The 21,138-nt window shown below is 44.8% G+C and overlaps 1 protein-coding gene across 1 annotated transcript in view; it reads left to right on the forward strand.

The window, feature by feature from the left end:
* Positions 1–1,209: 1,209 nt before the first annotated feature.
* Positions 1,210–21,138, forward strand: part of tacc2 (transforming, acidic coiled-coil containing protein 2) — a 51,155-nt gene continuing 31,226 nt past the window's right edge. Inside the window, exons 1-4 of the mRNA XM_069690153.1 lie at positions 1,210–1,518; positions 9,732–9,967; positions 12,139–12,249; positions 14,469–20,696. Coding sequence (XP_069546254.1) covers positions 1,408–1,518; positions 9,732–9,967; positions 12,139–12,249; positions 14,469–20,696 — 6,686 coding nt within the window. The 5' untranslated portion in view covers positions 1,210–1,407. The remainder of the gene's footprint in view (positions 1,519–9,731; positions 9,968–12,138; positions 12,250–14,468; positions 20,697–21,138) is intronic.

A 21,138-nucleotide genomic window follows, 5' to 3' on the forward strand; every position in this document is an offset into this window, starting at 1 on the left:
TCAGTCTCGCAGTCATTCTTTCACTCAGTGTTTGGGGTTTAAATTTGCATTGATAGTGCCATCTATAAATGTTATCTCCCCCACACCTTTTGCACTCATGCGCACTAATAACAGACTCCCACCTCCCTGTTTAATGAACAGCAATATGCGGCCACTGTTATGGTCTTTGCCTGGTTTACAGTAAATATACTGCACCCAATGTGAACCAAACAAATGTAATTTGATTTCCTCTGATGAAAGAATGCTGCCGATATTCTCCAGGCTTATTTTCTGTTCTTTGGCCAAATGTTTAATGCTGCTGTTTTGTGCTACTTAGTCTTCTTGGACACCGTCCATGGAATTTTCCACGCTTTATGAGCCGTCACTGAAACACCAGTTTTCTCTGATAAGCCTTGTGCATAGTTAGAGGCAAAATGTGCTCTGACACACACTCTCTTTTTTTCATATTTGTGCATATTAATGTGATGTTAATTTGACCTATTCAGGTCTTTTAAAATGATTGAAATAGGTTGAGTTTGGTTGTGGTCAGGGGAGTGAAACAATCACTTTGGTTGACCCACCGACATGCAGCTGGTGACAACGGGATCCACTGCAGTACGGATTTGAAAATGAATGATCATAAAATAGCTGCGGCCTCGTTGGGATGTGTGTTTTATTCTGCTCAATTTTGCTTCTGTACCTTTAATTGAGCTACTGTATATGTTGCTTTTCCACCCAACATATTCACTCCACCTTTGGGCTTCCTGTTTGTGTAAGGTGCAGTGGTAATGTGCAGAAAATTTACTAACAGTTTCATCAGTGTTTTTTGCTTTTGATTGATGACAAATAGTGAGAGAATTTGAGTAAAAAAAAAAAAAAAAAAAGATGCCATTTTTTCAGTCTTCTGCTACTAGCCACTCATCCATGTCCCAGTTCTCACTGTACAAATATGTCATGAATTTTGTTTTACCATAGTTTGTCCTCTTGCTCCATTTTGGCTGAGTGAATTTCACTATGATTAGATTCATTCGGTTGAGCACTGGTATCATCGTGTGCTCTCATCATGATGATGTTTCACCATCTCTTGGGTCTTTTAAAGGGACAGGCGCACTTGATACTGCCTCCCATCTCTTCCTCTCTCCCTCTCTGAGCATTTTTTCCCTCCAAAGCAGTGCATCAGTCTGCTCTCCCGTGCAGTGATGTGAAGCTAAGCTGCATATAAGGCAAGAAACAGTGTCTCTCTTTTTCACACTAGGTTTCATTAGGTTGGATTCGACAAGTAATGCAGATTTTTATGTAACAATGGCTTGAGAATTTATGTCACAGGCGCACCACAGGCAATAGTGCAGGGCGTTTATCAGTCACTGAGGCTGAGGCACTGTAGCTCCTGCCGAGATCTGCCTGCTCAGGCAATGCTGACTGATAACGATGCAGTTCTGCAGAAAGGTGCTCTGCAAGCCGTGTAGTGCCAGAGTCACTTCACCAGAGGAGGACATGGAATACAAGATGGGGATCTGCATTGGAATCGCACACAAGCAGGTAAACAGAGGAGAGGAGGCATGCTGAGGGAAAAAAAAAGGCTGTCTGCAGTGGAGCATCAGTGCTTGTACGACTGAGCAGACTGAGTGTGCGAGGAGGGAAGGAATACATTTTCCCGGTCAGGGACTGAGTGTTTACTCAGGCGAAGTCAGGCAGAGAGAAGGTGTATCCTCGTGTTGGAGGAGGGGCGATGTCAGCAGTGAGAAGGAGCTGTGGATGCAGAGAGCAGATGGGCGAAGAAGGGAGGAGCTGAGGGGATGCTGATTATAGTGGAGGAAGATGGAAGGCAGATTAACAAATCTCAGAGAGAGAGAGAGAGGATTGTAGATATGTGCTTATTTAGTTGTATATTTGAGACAGGAGAAAGCAGCAAGGCAAAATATGAGGTAATAAGTATATTTGGAATATGCTGTGATCTGTTGTCAGATAATGAGCTGATCAAATCACTGTTATTTTTAGGGAGTCGGCTGTCCCCACAGACTGGGCACTGGGCTGAAAACGGCCTGTGATGATGGCAGACAATAAGGCACCCAAAATACATTTCAAACCTTCTTTTGTCTTGGCTCCTGTTTGTTACTCCTGCCATCTGTGGGTTTGTGGCTGTGTAAATGTGTTGATGTTGTCCTTAAATATCAATCACTGCCAAATCTAGTTGGGACAGGTGGATTTACTGGAGCCCCTGAGGAATACATTTAAAGGTTTGAATATTGAGGAAATCTACAGGTGGTATAGAGTCTGTAACATCATCTGCAGCCTTTTACATGATCAGTCAGGGAGGGAGCGAAGAGGTCTGACACCTCGTCCTCCTGTCCATCTGTTGTGCTTGTTTGTTTACAGTCCACGCACCCACCACCTTTCATAAGCAGACATGGCTTCCCCAGCTCCAGTTCGGTCTCCTCCCCTCATCTCCCCTCCCCTCCCCTCGACCCTGTCCCCACTTCTGTCCCTGTCCTGCGACCAATGCAAAAATAGCAGCAGTCAAACCGGGGCTCCTCAGAAGACAGGACACAAACAGTGACCTCGAATCTGACAGTAAACACATGTATATGGTGAAGTCTTTGGCTTGCAGTGGTGAGTAGTATGTTGCTGGTGAGTTGCAGCTGTGTTGCAGATTTTGAATTCTTTGTTTTGTTTATGGCAGTTTTTCAGATGAAGGAGAGTCAATATATGAAAATGGAGACGGGAAAGGATAAATTGTGGGGGTTGTTATAGCTTGTATTGAAAATAGTGTGCCTGTTTTGCTTTCTTTAACCTCCTCTTAATACTAAGTGTGAAGATGTCAATGTATTTTCTATAGTTACCTTGACCAGGTTGATGAACATGGTGTTAGTCCCACTGCACAATATGTTCACCTACTTTCTTTGGTCTCTTACATTGCTGAATTATAATAAGAGAAAGACTACATTATACTATTATACATTATATAATAAGTGTTTAGTTTGTTTCCCTGCTGGGCTTTTGTCTCGCTGGAGGGGTCAGATTGGGGGCAGGAAATGGTAAACTCATACTGTAGGTGTCTAAACAGAGACATGTGGTGCTCATCTAAACCCAAGAGCTTCAAGGATGGCTCATGTTAAGTGATGGACAGGCCATGATGAGGTGAGAAGAGACCTGGCAACGGTCTAATCATATGATTTCCTCCCCCAGTGCTGCCCGCGCTGCCAAAAAGCCCTGAAACACTGCCGCCAGTTAAAGTGCACACAAGTCCGTATGAAATTACACCCCATTCACACAAATAGCAAGCAGGAAGGGATGACAAATGAGCTACCACACTACAGAATAACAGTGAGACTTAAGATGTGAAGGGAAGATTTTAAATTGTGATAATCAAAGGAGACATGTGGGTCAAAAGCTGAACTAATGATTCACTTACACTCTTCCATTTCTTTGGAAATGGAGTGTGTGTGACAAATCGTGCAGGAGACTGGAATAAAGTCTAAAGCAGTGAATAGGGCAGATTTCTATTTATAAAGTTGTGCATATTCAGGTCACTGTTTTCTGACTAAACAAAGCTACCATACAGTCCCTGCAGTCATACGAGGAATGCACAAACAACCTTTCCGTGGCACGCATTTACGGCTCAGCTGCAATACGTAACAACACAGACATGTTGTTGTGATGATTCTCAGGGAATAAACAGTAACTTAGGAAAGTTTCTCTTTCTGCATTTGATGTAAAATCAGCCAATGGTTACACTTGAGTCCTTAACCTTAAATAATGAAATACTTTATAATGTCTACAATTGATTAGAAATGCTCCTGAATCATTTTAATAGTCTTGACTCAACGTTGTGTGACAGGCTGAATACTGCTGGGAACCAAGAGACACCGCAATCTGTTATTTACCACATGAGGATTATCTTACAGGACTGCCCAGCCTCAGTCGCTGTGTCAGTTTGCCTCAGCCACATCATGCACGAGCACACAGTAACATAAATGTGTAGATGCTCTTCTTCTAGGAGTCAGTGCCATTTGTTTGAAGTAATTTAGACATGAATTTAACTGATGTGCCCTTAAAGTAGTCTCTAGAATCCGTTTTTATCATTACATGATAGTCATTCTATCAGTGATGCTGTTGTTTTCCTGCTTTTAAGCTCATATCAGCAGAGCAAAAGCCTGCACTTTGTTCCTGGTGGTAGATTTTGCATCAGAAATCCCTAATCTCTAAAATCACACACATACTTCCCATTCTCTCTGCCTCCATATGAGATCAACCTCATACCAAACACCTCTAATCCCGAGAAGCATGAGTCTGTGGCTACTGGGGGACCACAGCTACCTCTGTTCACTCTGTTGATCTCTGTTCATCGCTGGAGAAGCCGGACGCTGATGGTCTCTCTGTTGCTAGTGTCTTGCAGCCGGCTGAGAGGCTGTTGGTGAGGGCAGTGTGGCCCTGCTGAGCCATGGGGAACGAGAGCAGCACAACTGAGGCGTTGGTAAGGCCGATCTCGCTGACACTGGATGGCTTGGATTGCTACCTGCTGCTATACAAACCTTCAACTCCTTTAAGCACAGGGGACTAACAAAACTAGCACTTGCTCGCATGATTACTAACTGTTGGCTCCATGAAAACACGTGGATGTCCAGGGAGCTGTAGACTTTGCTTTACTGAGGCTTGTCTAATGAGCTTAAGTTAACATGCCTTCTTCTTTTTTGTGGTTAACTAGATAAATATTAGATATGCTTTTCCATGTATCTCAAAATGTACCATGCTTTGTGTTTACTGCCACACACCCTCAAGCTTGTGTTCTGGCAGTTTATGAAATCCATCACTGTGATGGTTGGAAGGCCGTTATGTGTGCCACCAGTCTGCACTGCACTGTTGCTAGTTGCTATTGTCTTCTTCTTTAAAAAAAAAACAAAACAAAAAAAAAACACCTTTAGAAAAACAGTGATTTCAACATGTGACTTGAGGACCTCAGCAGCGGAATGTCAGATTATCTTAATAGGATTATAATAAACGTTTGTCTCATGAGCAATAGACTCTTCAAACTGTGCACACTAGACTGCATTTCACTGTGATTGCAGAGCAGGGTTAACATTGTTGTGTTTTCCTTCCCCCAAAAAACCCTTTACTGATTTGTTTTCAGTGTGCTGGTGCGTACCACTGCTTCTATATGCTGCATAGTGAAGTTTTTGCCTTAAAAATTTATTGTTGAACTATTTAATTCCCCCATTACAGCCAGAAGAGGGCGCTCCTGAAAATGTTGTTCTGTTTCCACATCAGGAAAATGAAAATGACTCCATACAGGTACAACATTTGAGTGTGTGTCAAAGTCTCTTATGTAAGCGTGTGCACTGGCTGGTGTAAAGTAACCAACAATGCCTGTTCACTGAAACTTTCATTAGTATAAGTTCTAACTTTTAAAGTGGCATACATTCATGTCAGTTTCATTGGCAGCACTTTTGTTTGTCAATACAGGTGTGCTGCTGTGATATCATAGTTAAATGTGCATGACACTGGAAATTGCAACCTCCTGAAGCTTGTGATTCCTTCTGACTGCAACACTCTTCACTTCCCTTGCTTGGTTTTCTGACCTGGTTGTTGAATTTGTGTGATGTCTGTTGGTGTTTAAGGAAGAAATAACATAAGAATGGTCCCGGTGAAAATCAGCCACAAAAAACAATCAAACCTGATTAATATATTCAGTGAAATGAAGCAGACTACTGGCATGTATACATGGTGAAGCTATTTAGAAATGGTGAAGGGCAATGGTGGAAGAACTCGATCCTTTACTTTAGTAAAAGTGCCAATACAGCAATCTAGAAATACACAAGTTAAAGTCCTGCATGAAAAATCCTACTCAAGTAGAAGTACATAAACATTAGCAGCAAAATGTAGTTCATGTATTAGAGTAAAAGGACTTGTTTGGTCCCTCAAATCATATATTATCATGGGCTGTGTGACATATTTAGATGATCAATAGTGAAGCATCAGTGGGTAAGCAGCATGTTTCTGTTGTAGCTTCTGCTGGTGGCGCAAGATTGAACTACTTTATATCCAGTTTTATATCCAGGGAAAGCAGATACATCTGAGGAGTCCTTAGATGCTTAATGGGAAGAGGAGAGAAGAAAAAAAAACAACCACAAATCTGTTTTTAGTTTTTGGGCTTGGTATCATCTTTGATTTTTGCTGAGATATTGGATTTGAACTTTTATGAAATGAAACCATGTGAGAAGTTTAGAGGGAAAATAAACTTTCTGGTTGTTTTTTTTTAGACATCAAAGACAAAAATCTGTAACAATGTATCGTTACAATGTATTTTAAAAGCTTATTGTATTATCCGTTATGTTACATCCTCATCTGACAAGTAACTAAAGCTGTCAGATAAACGTAATGGAGTTGAAAGTACAATATTATAAAGCATTTACAATTTTTACTTGAGTACATTACTTGAGTAAATGCACTTAGTTACTTTCCACCACTGCACTTAAACCAGACGTAAATACATCTTGTATTGCTACGCCTATGCTGTGAAGCTGCTTTTAAAATGGTGCGGGAGAACTGTCATGTTGTGATGATGTCACACACCCCAGCATCACTGAGGGGGTCAAAGCTAAACGAGGAAGGAGCTTTTATAATGCAGGAGCATGTTGTTGTCTGTAACAAAAGCCTCTTTGGAGTGTAACCCGATCGTGTCTCAGTGGGGCGTGGGGGTGGGGTGGGGGGTGGGAGGGGGGTCACTGCAGGCCCGACCCTTGGCCTAATTCCCAACATTCACCTGCAGAGGCACTGTCAGTCCAGCCAAGAAGGCGCAGCAGCAAGAGCAGGAGCAGGAGGAGGAGGAGGAGGAGGAGCAGCAGAGGTGGACAGGGGAGGACGGAAGAAAGAAAGGAGGGAACAAGCAATAGCCGAGGAGGAGGGGATAGTAAAGCGAGCTGAGTGGAAAGAGTTTACAGTCAAAGGAGAGGAGAATGCTCGGCACTTCTGTGGCCAGCCCAGTCAAGTCAGTCAGCTCCAGCTGCTAGCTCGCAGCGGTGTGTTTGTTCGTGCATGGTAGTGTAGTGTTTCCACGCACGCACGCGCGCACACACACGCGCACACACACGCGCACACACACACGCGCGCGCACACACACACACACACACGCTGCAAGAAAAGAAGAGGTTCATGGAAATTTAACAGGGGGGCGGCAGCCACTGAAGAGAGGTCTGTGGAGAGCAGCAGGAGCAGGAGGAGGAGGAGGAAGTCAGCTGAGTCAGTGCAGGAGAGCAGAGAGGGAGCAGTCAGCAGCATGTGTTGCAGCATGTTTGTGTCGTCGCCGGCCCCCTTCAAAACACACAGCCCTGCAGAGGCTGCCTGTGCACCGAGCACGGTACAAGGGTAGCAGAGGAGCTGCAGTCACCTTCAGCACGGAGGAGCACGCTGCTGGGTGAGGAAGTGCAACACAGGAGATGGGATGGGACGGAACTTGTGGTAATCAACGGAGATGTGTGTTTGGACAGAGTGTTGAACCTGTTTCTTATTTCTGTGTAAAGGGCCTGCTTTTTTTGGTTTTTTTTTTTAGCACTGCCCTCCCTCTTGTTTACACCAGTCATGCGAAAAGTCGTGTTAGCACGTGGGCCTCTGACACATTGAATTAACTGTAAGTGTTGGCTTGTTGGACAGGCAGCAGTCTCCAGGCAACCTCTGGCTTGGCTTTCTGTTTTGTTGCTGTGGGTTAATTAATAACAGGCATGTGCTTTCTGTGTGATGTTCAAACTAACTGAAACAAGGGATTTTTTTTTTCCCCCCACCTCACTGAGGCTCCACATGGTCGCGCAACAACGTCACTAATGGCCCTTTTAAAGGGACAAGAAGGTGGGGGATGATTGGCTGTGAACTTGGTCGTTTCTGAGAGGTGTTGTTTGCTGTGTGCATCATCCATTCACGGTTTCTGGTCTAGATGTCAAGGTGAGAGATCTGAGGCAGGAAACAGGAAACCCCAAGACACGTCAGCATGTAGCCTTCTCATGATGTGTTCATCTCTGTAAGACTGTTCAGGTGTGGGTGGAAGAGTTGTTTTTAAAATCAGATTAAGTAGCATTAGTACAGAAATAAGAGCAGTGAGGAGGTGACAGGCATCCAGTGACACTCTTACTTGAAGCAGTGCTTTTTTTTTTTTTTCACGCTGTTCTTTAATGTTTTATGTTGTCTTATGTTTTTTTCTGCAACTAAATGCAACCTGGGTTCATTTGAAAAAAAAAAAAAAAAATCTAAATTTGGACATTTAAAAATAACCTACTGCTCAAAACCATCACAATAACTTTAAAGGCCTCCTCAATATGTTTGCTCTTTTTAGTTTTGTGTTCATGTGAGCAATATAAGTAAGCGGAGAGCTCCTCCATCTGTGCTGAACGTGTCACACAAAGGAGGCTCTTCGTAGTGGTGAGGCAGTGACTCTGAGCCTCCCTCACCACACACACACACACACACACACACACACACACACACACACACACACACACACACACACACACACACACACAAACCTTTACTTGTTAAAAAAAAAAAAAAAAATTGGCTTGACATTATTTTCTGCATTAATGTAAAATATTCCAAACATCATCCTTATTTCTGCTAGTCGTATGCTTGTGTGCAGGCTTGCTGTCTACTACTGGTTAATGAATAATGAATGAAGTGCTTCAGTTGTGAATCTCAGAACCTTTAAAGGACACCGCAGCCTCTTTGTATCACGTTTTAAATCCACTCAAAGCCGAGTTCACTAAAAACATGACCTCTCTGTAAGAAGCAGCTCATGCACCTGTACTCCAGACACACGAGTGTTTAAAGATCTGCACATTTCTGTGTCTGTCCAAATGCGCCTTTATTTGCCTGCACCTGGACACCTCAGTTTATTGTATGTCTTCGAAAGGTGAAATAAATGTAAGCTTTCCACCTCCGTCAACTGAGCGGGCCATGCGGGAAAAATTCCATCACAAACGGGCTGACAGTTGTGTGCCGTGAAGGAAATGTTTCTGCAACATGATGCCCCCACCAAGTGTTGTGTGGCTGTGGTCGGACTCTGTCTGTCCGCCTAACAGCCTGACAGACATAAAAACATATTCAATTTTAGAATAAAAGAATACATTATTTACAGGTTGGCTGAGATTGAGTGACATCTTAATCATTTACTCAGAACAAAGCAAAGAATTAATGAGCTATAAAAATGCCATCTGAACTATTTTCTCTTGGCAGTAGTTGAACCACATGTCTGTTTGTCACCATCCTGCACGACTGGTTTGTCTTTAATGGTTATTCTTACTAGTTGCAGGTAAAACATTTTGACACCCTGGGAAAAAAAATAGTTTGACTTCCGTATGAGGTGTGTTTTAAGATTATAATAATCACACACTTTGTTTCATTAACAGATGCTCAAGAGCCGAGTTTAAACAGAGCTGCATAGATGAGTGAGCCTGACATAATGCTGAATAATATTTTAATATTAATAGTCAGTGTAAGAAAAGCATGTTGAAAAGCAAAGATAAGTGACTGAGTAGAAGGTCAGTATGACCTTTGCTGTACAAATAACAGTTTACTTAATAGTTTTATCAACACATGGGTGGAGTTATTTGTTGGTGTGATGCTCGGCTTTGCGCATTAATCGGTGGGTGTTCCTCCTGTGTTTCCTGTCACATGCTCGCACTTGTTTTAAGTACACACTCTGCAGTGTGTAGCACACAGCAGACACTCCAGCCAGTAGCTCACTTTGATCATGCCTCACTGTCCTACAGACCGGAGCCCACGCTGAGAGACTGACCCAGAGGGACGACAAAGCGCTGCTGTCTGACAGCCAGCTGAGCGTGTTGTCCCAACCGGTGCTCCCAGACGTCCCCGTCATCACCGGAGTGGAGGAGAGCAGAGGTGCAGCCTCAGACCAGGAGGACAAGGAGGAGCTCGAGTTTCCTCACGACCTGCTGCCCAATTTGGATTTCAGCAGCGAGTTCAGCATCTGGGAGTCGACGCTGGGGTAAGTTAAGGGACTACACACTGACCACTGACACACACACACACACACACACACACACACACACACACACACACACACACACACACACACACACACACACACACACACACACACACACACACACACACACACACACAGACACAGCTGTGTTTCCACCTCCGAGGACTTTTACACCGACTTACATTAATTTCCTGCAGATGTAACCCAAACCATAATCACAATTTGCCTAACCTGAACACTTACCCTGATCTTAAACCAAGTCTTCACCCTAAAACTTAATAGTTTTCATAGTTGGAACTGTTTTTTGTCCCCAAACAGCACATTGTGTAACAGATTTATGTCTTCTCACATTCTGCTCTTGTATTACCACAGACATTTTCAGAGTTTGCCAATTTACTGAATGCCAATGAGTTGCAGTCAACCTATTATTTGAGCAATTTGTTTTTGGATTTATGATGCCTAATCAGAAGATGATGATCAGATAGACGGAAGGGTGGGATTCTCTCTCTCTCTCTCTCTCTCTCTCTCTCTCTCTCTCTCTCTCTCTCTCTCTCTCTCTCTCTCTCTCTCTCTCTCTCTCTCTCTCTCTCTCTCTCTCTCTCTCTCTCTCTCTCTCTCTCTCTCTCTCTCTCTCTCTCTCTCTCTCTCTCTCTCTCTCTCTCTCTCTCTCTCTCTCTCTCTCTCTCTCTCTCTCTCTCTCTCTCTCTCTCTCTCTCTCTCTCTCTCTCTCTCTCTCTCTCTCTCTCTCTCTCTCTCTCTCTCTCTCTCTCTCTCTCTCTCTCTCTCTCTCTCTCTCTCTCTCTCTCTCTCTCTCTCTCTCTCTCTCTCTCTCTCTCTCTCTCTCTCTCTCTCTCTCTCTCTCTCTCTCTCTCTCTCTCTCTCTCTCTCTCTCTCTCTCTCTCTCTCTCTCTCTCTCTCTCTCTCTCTCTCTCTCTCTCTCTCTCTCTCTCTCTCTCTCTCTCTCTCTATCTGGCTTTCTATAGCAAACACGGGGAATGATCCAGTCTGTGACCTCAGGTTAGAGATCATTTGGTCTATAAAGCAGCAAAATAGATGCAGCAGAATCGTCGGTTGCCACGTTGTTACAACACAGAAACAACATATGGCTTTATCGCAGTTTGTTGTAATCCGCCACTGAACATCACCGAAAAACAAGAAAGATGAGTTCCGAAGAAATATAGAGGACGTGTATCATGTAAATTACTACAGTTGTTTGAATTCCCTGTCTATTTCCTGATAAAAGTAAGAGCATACATTCTTTATCTCTTTGTTGGGACATTTCAAATCGGCCTCGCAAATTACAACACACATTTCTTTGTTAGCATTGTGTAGCACTAGTCATTCTAAAGGTCCTGAAGAGATATTTTCTCTATAACCTTCCTGTTACAAGTGATGGAGGTCTTACATGAACAGATACATCACAGGTCTGAAGTGGGCAGAACTGAACAAATTGATGTCACATATATCACTGGACGAATGAAAGTTCAACAACATTTAGGAACAAAAATCTAAATGTGATGACAGTGGGGAGGTTGTTTGCTCATGTTGTCAGCACTGTCAATCAAACAGCAGCCACAGAGTCCTGTAAAAGCTGACTTTTGCTCCTGATAAATACTAAGCAGACTTCTCGATACCTTGATTCATCTGCAGTTGTTTCAGTCTGCAAACAATCCATCTACTTTCTACTTTTGTACATTTTTGTTGAGGACCATGGCGGGACTGGAGCCTCTCCCAGCATGCACTGGGTGAGAGGAAAAGAAAGACAGTGATGTGCAGACGGTCTGACACACTTTAGTATGCTTCACAGGAAGCAGCCTGTCATACTTAATGCTTATATTACCAAAGTAAAAGGAAAGATTACTGTGATTCACTGGAAGATGTAGGCCCATGGTCATTAATACATCATATTATTATTATTATTGTATTATGCTGTGTATTGCTGTATAATGATGTATTGGATGCTTTGCTTCATTCGTTCATAAACAAACACATTTGTATTAGTTATTCGATTTCAGTCAAGGTGAAAGTTAATCCGATATTAATTTGCTGCGTGTGTGTGTGTGTGTGTGTGTGTGTGTGTGTGTGTGTGTGTGTGTGTGTGTGTGTGTGTGTGTGTGTGTGTGTGTGTGTGTGTACATGTATCTGTGTGTCTGTGTGTGGATCTATGTTAGCAGAACTCAGACTAGCTCAGGTGAGAGGAAATGTGAGCAGGTGAACCCCCTGCTGGCGGGCCTGCAGCATCACACGGAAGTCAGTGGGCCGCTGTTGGTTCTAGATACAAGGTACCACATACTGGAGGACTGCATGGCGTCTGCGGTGGGGGGTGTGATCAGTCATTGGTGGGATGATATAGAGTAAAATCAGGGAGCATGGAGTGGAACGAGAAGACGACAGGATGATCTAATGCTTGTAACTTCTCACTGGAGTGTGATGGATGTCACTGCTGTGGTGTTGCCTGTCGAAGCTGACTTTGCTTGACGTGTGGTAATTAGATTTTTCTTGCTTGGGTGAATTATTTGCAGACTGACTTTATGTTCCGTTCCAGTCTCCCTGCCGTTCTGCTTTTGTCGGAGTGCTGAAGTTAATTGCACTAATTTGTCTGAGGCTTTAGTGTGTTCTGACAAATTGAGTCACTGCAGTAGTTTAATTACTATTGCTTGATATGAATGTGTAAAACTTAGAATTTACTACGATTGCCGTGCAGACTTTTCACGTAAAGTATTTAAATTGCAGAAAGGACGAAATTGAAAAGATTACATTCCTACTTTTTAAGTCACTGCAGAGTACCAGGACCTCGCAGTCTTAAAGCACATCATTGTGAGAAACACCTGGTCTTTTCCACTTCGGGTAGAGGCAGGCAGCAGCTTGTTGCACAACAAAACTTACCAGCTGTATGGGTGTGTCTTCTGCTGTTGCACCCTTCAGGAGGGAGCGAACTGGTTCGATTGGCGGGTTGTTGAAGGAAGTAAAATGTTGTGTTATAAAGCAAACATGTGAGACTGTATTCGCCAATGATGCTTCATAATGTCGCATCTCGCTTTCTTTATGTCTATGTCGACATATATGATGATGTCATAGTGGTTGTTGTATGTACAAGAAAAATAGATCGACGTGTAGGGCTGATTTTAATTCACCAGCTGATGACATGAGAAGGAGTGCAGATTATTTTATGACTAAATAATGATGGTGGATCTATACACTTAGACAGTCTAAAATGGCTCCACAGCATATTCCTGTAATGCAAAGTAATGGCTTGGCAGTGACTCAGCAATTACAAATGTACTTTAGGGAGTGATTTGCAGGGAAGTCTCTCTTATAATTTTTTTTTTGTAAGGCAGTATTGGTGTGAGCATCAGTTTATAGTTCTGACATAATTCAGAGCCATTCCTTAATTCTTAAGGGATTCATATTAGACAAGAGTTACTCATATAACATGGTCTGTGCATTTACATTTTCAGTTTAACAATCACTATCATTGTTATAAAAAACATTTTTATGATGAATCCAAATAGTATTTATCTAAAACAGCATTTAGGATGATGGAATACACATTATCTTTCAGCATATGAGGGGCACTCAAAAAATTCAGACCCCTCCTGTTGCGGGATAATGCAGCACAGCACCTTGACAGGCACAGAGCAGGGGGAAGCTAGAACCTTCGTGAGTATGTTTTGTCACTTAAGTTACACAAGTTTTTCTGACCACTGGTCGACGTCATGTTTGTGATTCAACCATGGACCTAAAACTTGAGCAGAGGGAACACATCAAATTTTTAGGGAACAGAATGAAGGTGCAAGGAGCCAAATCTGGTGTGTAGACATGGAGGAGAGCGACAGTTGTGTTGTTGAGGGCGACAAACTTGCACGTCAATGCATGTTGTTGAAAAGTTCAGGTCTTTTGCACCAATTGTTTTCCCTCAGATGTGTCAGAACATCACAGTAGAAGTTGGTGTTGACAGTCTGACCCTGGAGTAAAGTCAAAACATCACAGTTCCAATTTATCAATAGCATCAAATTATTTTAGTGAAATTACTATTTATTGTGGAGCTTTTGGTACAATTTGAAAATCAGGCAGTAAAATCCAAATATATATTATTTGAAGGCTTGTTGCAGTGGGGCTTGTACAAAATGTGAAAATGCTGCATAGTGCAGTGCCTGAATAAACAATGTGTTTTGGTGTGTATGAACAGCATGCATGTTCATTAACGCACATGCTTAGGAACGGCTGATAATATTTCTTGTAAGGGAATGCACATCTCAGAATAGGCATCCTCAGTGCAGTTGTGTGCTGTGTGTGTGTGTGTGTGTGTGTGTGTGTGTGTGTGTGTGTGTGTGTGTGTGTGTGTGTGTGTGTGTGTGTGTGTGTGCACGTGCACACATCATAGTGTGAAGTGCCTGAGCATGAGCGTCTACTCTGTCAATCACAGCGCTCTGTGACATCGTGGAATGATGCAGCTGTCTGCCTGCCTCGTCCTAACTCTGTCACCCTGCCTTCGCCTCAGGCCTCATGGCTGTGACCCAGTTATCACAGATGCCCAGACTTCACCTCGGTCCGCTGCCGCACCTCACCCGGGCACCCGACCCCTGACCTCTTCCCCATCCTCGGACCTAGACCGGGAACTGCAAGAGGCCTTCCAGGAATGTGAAGAACAAATGGCGTCACTGGGCATACTCACTCCTACAGAGCCCCGCAGCACCACGCCTGAGACGGTTCATGACGTAGGGAAGACAACTGGAGAAGTGATGGTTAATGAGTCCAGTGAGTCATCAGCACTGGCTCCAATCGTAGTCCAGCCAGGATGTAGCAATGGGGGCCATGGAAACAAGAGTACACATGGAAACAGTGAGGCAGCAAACAGTCAGAAGGATACAGTTGTGTTTAGTTTTAGGAATTACATACTGGGCATTGAGAGTAACGCTGCGGCAGCAGAGACGGACAGTAAAATAAAACCAACGGAGAGCTGTTCAGAGATTAAGCCAGATAAAGAAACAGAAATACTCGAACAGAAGGAAGCACCCCCGCATATACAAATAGAAATGGCTTCCTTTAAAGAGCCACCAAAACATGCTGTGTTCAGTGAGCAGAGAGACGATATGAGAGAGGAACACATTGACACTAATGCAGCTACTGAGGGGAAAAGCTCTCTAGATTGTAATCAATTGATTAGGAAAGAAGGCACAAAGGCAATAACAGAGACTGTGAACATAAAGAAAGAAAAGCTAAGTGATGAGATGAGTATTAACATCTGTGTAGCTGAAACAAATGATTCAGCTAAAGAAACATCACAGTGTAGCTCTCTTTTAAAGGATAAAGATACATCATCAGAATCACAGTTAGAAGCACAGACAGGAACAGACAAACACACTGAGGTGACTCAGTCCAAAACAGACAAACAGACGACTGACAGAGACACTGGACAGAACAAAGAGGCAAAGAAAAGGAAACAAAGGAAAAAGAAAAAGACGGAGAGGAACTCAGAGACTGAGCAGAAAGAAAAGACAGCAGTGCAGTTTGACAGTGAAGGGCAGGCTGTGTCACTCATAAACGTAGGAGATCACACAGATTCACCAGCGGATGTAGAATCAGACATTCAGACAGTCATTTGTGGGGAGCGGCTTGATAATAGGTTCGATTACAAGCAGCAGCTGAGTCCCGAGGAAGACCCCATCTCCAGGCAGGATCATCTTACTGCCTCGGCCTGCTCACTCACGTCCAACCAGGCTCCTTCACAGAGGCCTCATCAGTCAAATAACCACAACCAAGTGGATACCCCAATGAATCAGAGCATCAATGAGAGCCCACAGTGGGAGCAACGTCTAACCGGAGGTGAAACCACCAACCAAAATACACCCACGACACGTGTCCAAACTACGGTTATCAACCCAGCTGCTTCCACTGATAAGAGATCAGATGCCCAAACACAGGAGGCTATAGTTACCACAGAGGCAGTGATACTCACACAGGAGAATCAGAGCCCACTCTCCGGCAGCCCAACTTGTGTGGGAGAGAGTTGCGTGGAGAGTGCCCTTGAACAGGCTTTAGTGGTGGTTGCTGCGTTGCCACTGACAACACCCACATTGCCAGAAGTGATAGAAAGCACAGGAGAGGGAGAAAGCGTGAGGCGTGATTCACTGGAGAGAGTAGATAGTGTAGCTATTGCAGAGAGTGAGAAGGAAGAAAAAGGACTGGGAGGAAGAGAAAAGTGCCTGAGCTCTGCAGATGGAGAGAGAGACGAACTGCCGGACAGCCCTCCTCAGCTCCCGTTAATCTGTTCCCTGGGAAAATGCTCGCTTGCATTCTCAGCCAAAGAGGGACAGGCTGCATCTGAGGAAAGCTGCAGCGGCAGAATGCCACAAAACTCAGCTGAGACTGAAATCAAGGGACCGAGAGAGACGAGCGTTCGCAGCTCGGAGGCAGAAATCTCACCGGCCGAGGAGAGAGACACAGAAAAGGAGCCACTCCGGTTAGAAGCCTGTATCAATGCTTCCTACCGGCTACTCACTGATCCTGATTGTCAGGATCACAGTGCTGCGGGATCAGGGAGAGGAGGGAGAGGAGGAGGAGGAGGAGGAGGAGGAGGAGGAGGAGGAGGAGAGAAGGTGGGAGAGAAAGCAGTGCTGGCGAGAGAGCACAGTTCATTCAGCCAGCCACAAGGCTCTGCTAGTGGGGTGTCATCAGGCGAGACTGAGACGTGTACGCCCACCGATGTTGCAGAGTCACAGCTGAAGTCACAGAGCTGGAGGGAGCCGATTGCTACCATCACCGAGAGCATCTGCGCTGAACAGGACCGTCTATTTCACCCCTTTCAGGAGCAGCGTAGGACAGCAATCTCACGTCTCCCCGCTCGCACCGAAGAGAGCTCCGGGAAGACAAATGGAGGGAAACAGAATTTGATTTCAGATAGAGCGCCGTCTTCGGGACACGCTTATGAGGAGTCACCCATCACAGAGACAAACTACAGCCAAGTCTTCCCGTCTTCCCTCTCACCTCAGCCTTTGACTACTTCTCAGGAAGTCACAGTCACGAGACGAGCCAGCAACGATCAACAGGTCCAACCGGGTAGCACAACAGAAGCCAGGACCGCTGAAAGTGCAGCCGAGCCCCAAGTCGAAGCCCATAAACAGAGCAACAGTGTTAGCCCCGCTATGTCTGGAGTGGGTGTGTCTGCATGTGACAGCAGGAGAGGTAACAACAGAGTTCACTTTGCGGACAGTGTAAAGCAAATAGGCAGCTCCTCCGTGGATTTCAGGAGCATGTCAGTGCTGGACTGCGCCTCTTTGCCTCCGCTGACTGTTCATGAGAGTCTGCGGCATCCTGTCGTCGAGGCCAGCTACAACTTCCCAGACTTTCTCAGCTTGAAGAAGCCAGAAATCCCCCAAAATCCAGTGGCTACCGAGAAGGAAGCAGCAATACGGAGCTCGGCTGGCTTTCCGAAGCCACAGGAGGATGTCCAGTTGGGTAAAGGAAATACAGAGGCTAAAGGTACAGAGGACCACGCTGCCGTAGATCACTCAGGTAACGATGACCTGGACACAAACACTGTAGATTCACAGTCGGTTACTGAGGCCAGCAAAAAAACGCTTCCATGTCCTACTGAGAGGACCCACACTGGTAATGAAGAATGTTTTCTCTCTGAGGCCGATCATCCAGCAGTTATACAAGTGATGGAGCAAGAAGAGGCGGAAACAGAGAAAGGTGCTGTGTATCAATGTTTGTCAAAAGAGGAGGGGATTGATGGGTTACATGCTGAGACTAAAGGATCGGTTAAGGTTGACCAGCCTCAGGAGTCACCTTTAAAAAGTGATGTCACTGTCACGCTTGAAGAAAAAGAAGACAACCAACCTCCTCTCTCCTCAAGTTTTGTGCTTCCAGCTGACGATATTACCTGCAAGCCTTTAAGTGATGTCACCACCGAGTTCCCCGTCGGGCAGCTTTGTTCTGATCTTGACCCCAATTCAGAATCTGAAGCGGTGGCCTCAACCTGCTCAACCTTTCTTCAGACAAAACCTAGTGACCCTAGTTATCAGCCTCCCACCCAATTAAGTGAAACACCTCCTATTGGACTAGCTGACACAGATCTCATGAAGGCTAGCGAGGCGCCGAAGTCCACAACGGACTCAGCAGTGACTTCAGAAGTGACGGCCTCTGACAAATCAAGTCCTGTTATCGGTCAGTGTGCCAGTAATTCTACTTTAGTGCTGCGACCTCCTGGCCCAATGATGAGCCACCTAGAGTTAATTAGTGACTGTGATATTTCTCTTCCTGAGCAGACAGATAACTGCAGTGCTGATGGTGACAGCGTCAATGTCTCCGGAGAAGTGGACGGCAATACGAGCAGGGAAATGAAACAAATTTGTTTAGCCCAGGATGTGCAGTGCAGTGATGTCAATGTTAAAGCAGATGAGATTTGTCCACAACTGGAGGATAGAAACGATGTTATGGAGTCTGTAACTGATTTTGTTAATCTGCCTCCTCCAACTGAGCGTCCTGGTGCAACTGGTGCAACTGGTGCAACTGGTGCAACTGGTGCACCGGCAAAGGATGAATCTGATAATGTAATTTCTCTCTCTTCCGCTGAGTCAGACTCTATTGGCATTAAACCTGTTATTTGTGAAGCATCTATTAGGGATGACCTCATAAATGTCAGCTGCCCACTCAGCTCTGACCGGACCGCCGATGAGGCTCATGAGACAGTTAAACAAGACAATATGAAAGAAAAACAGCAAATGGGAGATCAGACCTCTGAGGTGTTGGATGAGGAAAAGAAACAAGCTGAAGAGACAACAATAGCTAATCAGAAGGAAGCAGGAGACAGTGGCAAGTTGCAGACAGGAAAGACTGGCACAACACCACAACAGAGTAATGGACCAGATAAAGAGGCTATAGAGGAAATTGGAGGCCTTCAGCCACCACATAAACATAAAGGACAAAAGACTGAATCACCAATAAGGGATATAAAGAAGGAAGGAGGAAGGAAGATGGGTTCTGCATCTGAAAGCCAAACAGAAACTTCTCCCTCATCTCTCAACAAACCTTCAGGGTCATCTGAGGACACACTACATGCTGAAGTGGAGTCTGGTAGTGAACCTCAGACTGTTTACAACCAAAGTTTGCTGACAGCAACGCTGGAATGTAGCTCTGACACCGACACTGCACCAGATTTGAAGTCAGCTCTGGGCCAATCACAGCTCACACCAGATCCAAACTGTTTTGCTCAGCAACAGGAGCAACAGCAGCAGCGTCCAGGATCCAGACATCCCACGGAGGAATTGTTAGGTGGCCGTCCAGAGGGGGAAGCGAAAACAGATGGTCAGCTCGCACCAGTGGTTCCAGGACAGAAAGTGGCCCCAGAGGAGGGAGACACCTCGGTGGGGAGTTTATGTCAGTCAGGAAGCAAGGAGGAGTTGATGGGTGATGACAGCAGTGGTAATGAGGGAGTGACAGGTCCAGGGAAATGTGAGGGAGCACAATCATTACTAGAGGTTGATAGGGCCGATTTGCCGTCTCACCTTGAAGGCAGTTTGCAAGAGAGTAAAAGCACTGCTGTAGGAAATGCCTCAGCTGACATAGTGATAGTAACAACGTGCTCTCATGTAGGTGAGACCAGCCCTGAGTTAGGAATAGGTGGGTCAGATACAGATTTAATGGCAGACTCTAAGATTGTGAGTGATCTGGAGCGTGAAGGTCAGGAAAGTAATCTATCAGCTGCCAATCAAGACCAACAGAGAAAACCCCAGACGTCCGAGAACACTGATCTATCTGTTGAGTCTCAGCACTATGAGACTTCACCTTTCCAAATTTCTGTTTCATCAAAGGTCAGCACAGATAGTCATGACACTCGTATAGATGTTATTCCAAGTACAAACCGGGCTGAAGAAATTCATAAAGAGACATTCAGTGCCCCGCCTGATTCTGCCGGGCAACCAGAAACTGTGTGGAAGGATGTCAGTGCTGCCACGGCTGTGAAAAGCAACAGTAGTGACAAAGGGGAGTGTGAAATTCAGGATACAGTGAGCAAGCCTTTTGAGCTACAAAGCTCCAATAAAACGTCAGCCACACAAAGCAGTGCGGTGGTACAAACACCCATTAAAGGCCCCAACGTTGAGGAGATCACAAAAGAAGATAGGGCAGCTTTGAATGAGGAGAAAGTTAACAGCCAGGGGAAGGAGCAACGGGAGATAAAAGACAATGAAGCAACGCAAAAGCAGGAGGTCTTAACTTTAACTGAAAACGGTGAATCAGTGAAAGTTTCAGGCCAGTTTCAAAGTGAGGCTTCACACGGCAGCGCAGACACTGCTGTTTGTTACTCTGAGGGGAACTTTGGCTTCTCTCGGGCAGCAGAAAATGACAAAGATATAACCGATAAAATGACTGCTGATATTATCAAAGGCGCACCTGTTGTTTCGACAAAGTGCCCAGAAGATTTAGCATCAACCTCCCTTGTAGCTCAGTCAGAGAAACCAGATGATCAGGTGTCAAAGCCCGGCGATGATAACGTGGTAAACCCCGTTGTCGCTGCCTCCTCTCAGTGTGAAGGAAAACGTGACAAAGCTCCTGCCACCTCCTCTCCTGTTGAACAAGTGTTTGTGAACCCAGAGGATGCTGATGTGTCAGAGAGTCCTGCTGCTGGACTAACAGCCCAGGAACCAGAGACAAGTTGGATAAAAGCACTTAAAGAAGCTGCATCCCATTCTCAGAGTGAACAAGTGAACACAGTGGATGCCTCAAGGTAAACGCAACAGCATGTGTGTGTTTGAAATGATCTTATCAGGTTTGAGGAGCACACACACCAGACCTTGGAGTGATAAAGATATGTTTAAGGTCATAAGAGGTCATCATAATGTAGCAGGAGCATGTTAGCGTACTGTTACATATCATCTGCTCAAGTACATCATAAAGAGAAAAGATATAAAGAAATAAAGGAAAGAATTATATCCGTGTTTAGATTCCTGTGATTTTATTCCTCCTAATCATTCCAGTCACACCATGTCCCGGGCCTGTTTAGAGTGACATTACGTAGAGCAGTGTGACGATGAATATGAATGAGGAGGTAAACACAGAGCTGCACTTTGTATTGACTCGAGCCGGGGGTCAGATGACTGTGTCTGTTCAAGTCTAATAGAAGTAATGCAGCCCTTTATTTTCAAAGGATGACATCAGCTGTGACATCG

The sequence above is a fragment of the Brachyistius frenatus genome, unplaced genomic scaffold (assembly GCF_029030835.1).
Source record: "Brachyistius frenatus isolate BFR_SWC_R1_liver_20210118 unplaced genomic scaffold, ASM2903083v1 Contig_8, whole genome shotgun sequence".
NCBI classification, from domain to species: Eukaryota; Metazoa; Chordata; class Actinopteri; family Embiotocidae; genus Brachyistius; species Brachyistius frenatus.